General features: G+C 46.8%; 1 protein-coding gene across 2 annotated transcripts; it reads right to left on the reverse strand.

Moving 5' to 3' along the window:
- Nucleotides 1-325: 325 nt before the first annotated feature.
- RAB19 (RAB19, member RAS oncogene family) lies at nucleotides 326-6694 on the reverse strand. Of its 2 annotated transcripts, none has more exons than XM_015867002.2 (4): nucleotides 6592-6694; nucleotides 6273-6481; nucleotides 5663-5846; nucleotides 326-3880 (listed from the first exon to the last, which is right to left on the reverse strand). In XM_015867002.2, the coding sequence occupies exons 2-4, from the start codon at nucleotides 6465-6467 to the stop codon at nucleotides 3615-3617; spliced, it is 645 nt and encodes a 214-aa protein (XP_015722488.1). In that variant the 5' UTR covers nucleotides 6468-6481; nucleotides 6592-6694; the 3' UTR covers nucleotides 326-3614. The 2 variants fall into 2 exon arrangements, with proteins under 2 accessions (XP_015722488.1, XP_015722497.1); XM_015867011.2 differs by having other exon boundaries at nucleotides 6579-6684.
- Nucleotides 6695-6704: the final 10 nt, after the last annotated feature.

Consider the following 6704-nt stretch of genomic DNA (forward strand, 5'->3'; position numbering starts at 1 on the left):
AGGAGTACTTGAGTAATTAAGTGATTTAATGAGGAGGTGGCGCTATCCAGTTGCAAGGTGACTGGTGTAGTCCAGCTCATGGTGGTGAGGTGTTTTGGTTGTTCTTTTGCTTTGAAGCATGCTGTGGTTCTTGTTCTGCAAGTAGAGGAACTGCGTGTATTTGTCATCAGGCAGCACTGTATGTTAATTCCTGCATGAACCCAGCTGTTGTGCTTTAATTCCCTGCCACCCTACCAAGGGGGATGACTGACAAGTGTGGGGCCTTTGAGGTGAGTGAAGAATGTTGGTAGGCTGCTGTGGTTTTCCTCTGTAAGAACAAATAAACTCATGACAACAAAGATCAATTTTTAATGTGCAAACAGGGAGAGCAAAACTGAAAAAGAAAACGTAGTACATGGTAAGTAAGTTAAGTTCCAAAGATAGAGAAACTGAAGAGATTGGGAGGAGAATAAGAGTAGAGTATTCATAGCAGTGCTGGGATGTTCTCCTTGGTCTGATTGCAATTGTAAAAGCAAAGGGTGCTTCTGAACAGCTTAACTGCTGCTTCAGTTCATCTGGGCCTCTGCTTCTTTACAATCCTTTTAAGTGCTGCTCTTTCCTGATAGCAACAACGCGTTCTGTAATCTTGCTGCTGGGAGGCCTGGTTCATTTAAGGAAATGCATAGTAACTCTTTCCTGTTATGGGAGGCACAACATGAATTTCTGTTTGGAGCGTGGCTTGAGGTACAGAGCATCTCCTGTTTGGAGTGGGACTTGTCTATATGGCATTATTCATGCTGCAGCAGCTTAAAGGGAGGTAATCCACACAGATCTTGGGATTGAGATAGAATATGGGACTGTGCTGTAAAATGCCAACAGAGGAGCTACAAAGGCAACTTAAATCAGCTGTAGAATTGGAGGCAGTATTTAACTCTGTGTACACATGCAATTGAGGTAAGCCTTGTGTCCGGTGAGCAAATCCAGCCAGATTTGGCAGTGATAACTGATAAGCAGTAACATTTAGGGATACAGCTGTTATCAAGGCAATCCAAGTTGTGAGTATGTTAAATTTTTGCCTCAGCTTCATTAGCAGCCCTACTCCATAAATGAGAGCTGGGGAGGAGTAGCTGTGGTTAGAACACTTGCCTGCTGGGGAAAAAGGTAGCTTTGGTTCTGTCCCAGAGCACTGGCATACATCTGCTTCCTGAAAGGAGGCTCCAGGACAGAGCTCTGTACCACACATGGGCCTGGGATGTGCCTTCTTGGTTTCCTTTTCAACTATTCTGTACTGACTAGGTAAGAACCTCAGCTTTTGCTACAAAGAGCCTGTTCCTTATGTACATAGAGAAGTGTGACCACATAAGTAGTGCCCTGCGCCTTCCACATCATTGGGTTGTGATCATGCTTACTTTTAAGCCAGTCAGCTTTTAAGAGGTTTCAGTGCACACTCCATTTCAGAATCCTTTCAGTTCTTTGCCCTACCACGTGGGGAGGTGCCGCCTGCTTCACGTGACATGGGTGTGGATATGTTTCTTGGTTAACTTCCATGGGCAGCAGCTGCTGGCTTCCATTAGCTGTGATAAAGGCACTGGCAAAAGTGACACGTCTGATGGTTGCTATTGTGCACTCCAGAACAACAGGATAAAGCTTGTTAACAGAGCTGGTAGTTTTCTTCATATCGGCTCCTACCTTATGAATAAGTCTATTAATCTGCACCCTGAAAATCTCAGCAACTGCTGCAGCTCACTCTAAGCTCTTCCTGTGAATGAAGAGTGACCCTGTGGGAGCCATTCACTATAACTGCTTAGAGGGTTCTGAAAGGCAGCAGGCAGAAGCAACCAAAGGAAAGCACGGACTCCTGTTTGAGTTGCACAAAGGTGAATGGCAGGGAAAGTATTTAAGACCAGATTCTTGAGGGGGGGTAGGGAAAGATAGGGAGATCATTACACCCATCAAATGAAAGGGAACAGAGCAGAACAAAACACAACAGCTCAAGTGCAAGCCTGAGCTGGGCAGCTTTCTGCTATGTTTATGGGTGGCTGAATTAACCACTGTTCTTAGTGTGCAGTAGGAAAGAGCCTGGCCAGAGCAATCAATAATAATAAATAGATGTTCAAGGCTAAATCAGCAATTTTACTCTATTTTTTTGTGCTTTTCAGACAAGTTTTTCCAGAAGGATTTGCTACATCTTCTCCCCTGCTTTTCAGGAACTTGTGAAACATCACAGGTAAAGCGCCATCTTGTCAAGTGGCAGCTCGCCAACCTTCCCAGGGCTTCTTTCCATATAACCAAGACTGTATTTTATCGTTAGAGTGTGATTTCAAGTTGATAGCTTAAACATTAACAGCTTAAGTGACACACTTCAGTACACGTGGACTGTGTACATCTGAAGGCTTCTCCTGTATATTATTGCTTTCCCCTCCTCCCTTCCCCCTCTTTTCCTCCACTGTTTATATCTACTGAAAACATTAACAAAACCCTCCACCTGCTCTCAGTTCCTGTGCATAGAATTGAGTCTTCCAGTAGCACTGCTTGCACTTAGTAGGGACAAGACAAAAATCTTTCCACTGCTTACCAAGATATTTGATTAAGTCTCCCAGGCAACAGTGTCCATACTTGTATGCTCAGCACCCATCCCTTAACTGCTCTAAGGTGAGCTTGCATTGCTAATCCATATTCCTTGTTGCTATTTTACACAGACTTGAATCCCTTCTTTTTCAAGCCTTTGAAAAGAAATCTACGGGCACACTCCACCATTGCACTTTCAAACAAGCTATCAGTCGGCTTTTGATAAAGATCAGTATATCAGAAGCAAGACAGGCTTAAGAAAACAAAGTAGCCCTTTCACCCCAGCATTAATAGAGGCTACTGTGGCCTTGGAAGCTTCAGTGCTCCTAATAACTCTGTGTAACGAGACAGCTCACTACTAGTTACAGCTCCTATAATTCAAGAACAAAATGAAAGACAGTGGTTCTGACTCCCAGGAGAGGGTTGGGACCCTAACGTACCATATCCTGCCTGCTTTGAAGGACTGAGGATGACTCCAGCTTTGTCTAGCGAGGAAAGCAATACAGCTGTGAAATTGCACCCTCTTACAAATGCTGGTCTTCAATAGCTCGGCATGGGTGGCTCCGTGCCTGACATCAGGCCCTCCCCTACATGAAAGCTAAGGCAGCAGTGGGTTAGTGCTGTCCAAGTACAACAGGCATTTTAAAGCTGCTGGCTGGAAAGCTTGCACTACAACAGACGACACATCTCAGAAGAATCAAATCAATGCAGCTCCTAGTGCAAATTTATCTCCTGACATAGCCAGGAAAACGTCTCAAACATATAGTTAAAGGCAATCGCTTTTTTTCCCTTTACAGTTCTCTTTGGTTAAGGCAAAGGCTGGCAGCTTCCTGAGCTCTCTCAGCTTACAAGTTCCCGTTAAGGTATCAGTTGCCATGTTCCAAGCAACCTGTGCTGCCAACAGCAACAGTGATCGCTGAAGATACTTACACACCAAACTGCAAGGTGGAAATACGAGAGATGGCTCGAGGCCACGTAGCAAACTTCCATCATCTGAATTAAACTGAGATCAAACATAGCCTCAGAAAAATGAGGACTTCCAACTTTCTTGTTCCCACAGAGAGCATTCAACAAAGGCACTGCGTCTTCTCTGCACTTGGACTGGCAATCACCGGCCTGGAATCAAGGTAGACGCTGTTTGGAGGACTCTCTCCATGAAGCTGCAAGGTATTTCGGGCTATCAGCTCCTTAGCCATCAACACAAACACCTCTTCAATGTTCTGAGCTTCTTTGGCTGATGTCTCCAGTACAGCGAGAAGCCCATACTTCTCAGCCAGAGTGCAGGCATCTTCAAACAGGACTTGTCGCTTATCCACCATGTCTGACTTGTTCCCTTAAAAAGAAGGCAAACAGATAATGCGTCGCAGATAAAGGAAACAAAAATGTGAGAGACTGAATTATTGGGTTATTTCAGTTCTGTTAAATAACAGAATCACAGAATCACCGAGGTTGGAAAAGACCTAAAAGATCATCCAGTCCAACCATTCACCTATTATCAGTAACTCCCACTAAACCAGTGGGATTATTACAATGGAAACGAGTTACTGGAAAAGCAAGACGTGAGCACGTCAGAGCCACTGACACAGAACGTGGATGAAAACCACAGCTAATCAAATGAGTTAAGAAAAGAAGACCCACAAAAACCAGTGGTTATCTAGTTATTTGCTCTAGGTAGCAGTGCCAGAGGATTCTTTGAAAGCACCCAGATGAAAATCCTACTCAGAACAACATAATCATAATCTGATAGAAACTATAAACACACAAGGGTATTTTCCATGAGGTGTTTTAAGTAGTTGCCACACTTGTTGGATTATCATCAGCCCTGGTACATGCAGTGCCTGCCTTAAGTCTACCTTCTTAGCTCCAAGACAACCTTTCACCACACGCAGATCATGACACCGCAGTGTGTATAACCCAGCTGCCCTTCCCTTCTTAAGTCACTTCTCGCTTTTCCCAAAGGGAACAAACAACATCAGCAAAGCACAAGCCCCCAGAGCTGCCTTGCTTGATTGTTACTAAATTCAGAACTTAAGAGAAAAAAACAAACAAAAAGGACCCCACCACACACACTAACAGCTCCTGTTATTTGCAATCATTATGACTTAGAAAAACCCTACTGAGGTTTGTGGGTTGTTGTGGGTTTTTTTTTCCCCCCCTGCCTCTTTCTTTCTTCCTTCCTTCCTCCCAACTCACAAGCAGGTCAGAATTTGTTGTTTGTTTCCTCAGAGGAAGAACAGGAAGAACCACAGCACCAGAAGCACGTCGTTTGCTAGAGGCACCAGCAGCAGCTTCAATCTCACGCCTGTTGTGCTCCAGGGCTCAGTGCTGCCTATCCTTAAAAGCCAGTCTGAGCTGCTGTGGCTGCGTGCATTGCTCTCAGCTCTGTGCTGCGGTGGAAAGTAGATAAAGGCTCGATCGCTTGAGCATGTCAGGGCTCTCATTTGCAGCTTCTTTCTTGGGGGAGGGAAAGAGCAATAATAACCTGAAACCCAAAGGGAAAGAATCATCCTGCTTCCTCTTATCTCCAAACCTCAGCAATTTCTACTCATTCCTTTCCTCGAGAGGCAAAGCATCTTGAACGCTAGCGGAATAAAGGAGGAAGAGAAATGCAAGCAGACTGCTTAATGCTTTGCAGAAGCTGTGTGCCTGTGTAACCGTCTTACCCAGTCAGAGTCACATTACAGAGCAATGGACAAGCATTACCACACGAACAGGGAGGAAAAATGAGAAGGAGGAGTTGTGTTGCTCTGTGCATCCCTCTTCATTTTGAGTTATCAAACCGCTGCATTCCTCCACATCAGGAGCACAGGGTCAGGCTTACAGCCATTCTAACACCGATAGGGTTGTATTTGCTTGCTACGCTACCAACAAGATCCTCACATTATTTCAGCAGGAAAGGAAAACGTGAAGAGATTTCACTGTCTGCAGTGGGCCCCGTCCTACCAGGGTCAGGCTGTGGCTTTCTTTTTAATTATTTGAGATGTGTATTTTCATTATTTTAATTAAAACCACGTTCCCCTTTTAATTAAGAGGTTCACGGGTGCTCTAAGCAACAGTGGGGAGGATTTTGCACATATATTAGAAAAGTTATAAAACATAATATTTAGATTCCTACCAATTAACATCATGACCAAGTTTGCAGCACCATACTTTTCAACCTCATGAATCCAGTGAGGAATAGACTCAAACGTGGACCTCCTAGTGAGGTCGTAGGCAAGGATGGCTCCATGGGCGCTCCTGTAATAGGACTGGGTTATTGTCCGGAAGCGCTCCTGACCAGCCGTGTCCCACACTTGGATCTGCAAGAGAAAGGAATCAAGTTGTGAAGGCCAGTAGATCCAGGGTGGATGTGGCAGTCTGGTCCAGTGTTTGGTGACCCTGTCCATAGCAGAGGGGCTGAAACTAGATGATCTTTGAGGTCCCAAACACCCACAGCTACATCAGGGTACTCAGAGCCTGACTTTGGGTATCAGCAGGGATGGGGCATCCGCCGCCTCTTAGGGTGTCACTGTGCCAGTGCTCCACTATGCTTATGGTAAAACACTTTCTCCTGATGTCTAGTTTAAACCTCCCCTTATCCCACCACAGCAGACCCCGCTATAGAGTCTGTCCCGTTCCTTCTCACATTCCCCCTTCAGACCCCGGGATGCCGCTCTCGATGCGGTAATGGAGGCAGGGCCGCAGTCCCGCCCCGAGGCGCCTCCCAGCCCGCTCCCATCACCCACCTTGACCTTCTTGCCGTCGATATCCACGGAGCGCACGGTGAAGTCCACCCCGATGGTGTTCTGCTGCTTCTCGTAGAACTGCCCCGTCTTGAAGCGGTGCACCACGCACGTCTTCCCCACGTTGGAGTCCCCGATCAGGATGATCTTAAAGAGGTAATCGAACGCGTCGTCCGCGCTGGAGCTGGAGAACGGCATCCCGCAGCCCGGTCCTGCAGTGCCGGCAAAGCACGGGGTGAAGGGCCGTACCCCGAACAAGGGCTGCCCGCACCTCCAGCAGCAGCACGACCCGAACCAGAGCCGCCCCACCTGCACGGCTCACCTGCCGCCCAGGTAGCGCCGCTTTGTACCCCGCCCCGCCGCACCGGGTCGACGGGAAACGTAGTCCCAGCCCTTCCTTCTCCTCTCCCTCCGCCCCTCGGCCGGGGCGGTGCC

Source organism: Coturnix japonica, chromosome 1 (genome assembly GCF_001577835.2).
Source record: "Coturnix japonica isolate 7356 chromosome 1, Coturnix japonica 2.1, whole genome shotgun sequence".
Lineage (NCBI taxonomy): Eukaryota > Metazoa > Chordata > Aves > Galliformes > Phasianidae > Coturnix > Coturnix japonica.

What these genes read in the sequence shown, in the direction of transcription:
- RAB19 (XM_015867002.2), bottom strand. Translation starts at nt 6,467, where the DNA reads ATGCCGTTCTCCAGCTCCAGCGCGGACGACGCGTTCGATTACCTCTTT. An exon ending in TCGACGGCAAGAAGGTCAAG is followed by an intron (nt 5,847 to 6,272) that starts GTGGGTGATGGG and finishes TTTCTCTTGCAG; the next exon opens with ATCCAAGTGTGGGACACGGC. An exon ending in CTTGGTCATGATGTTAATTG is followed by an intron (nt 3,881 to 5,662) that starts GTAGGAATCTAA and finishes CTTCTTTTTAAG; the next exon opens with GGAACAAGTCAGACATGGTG.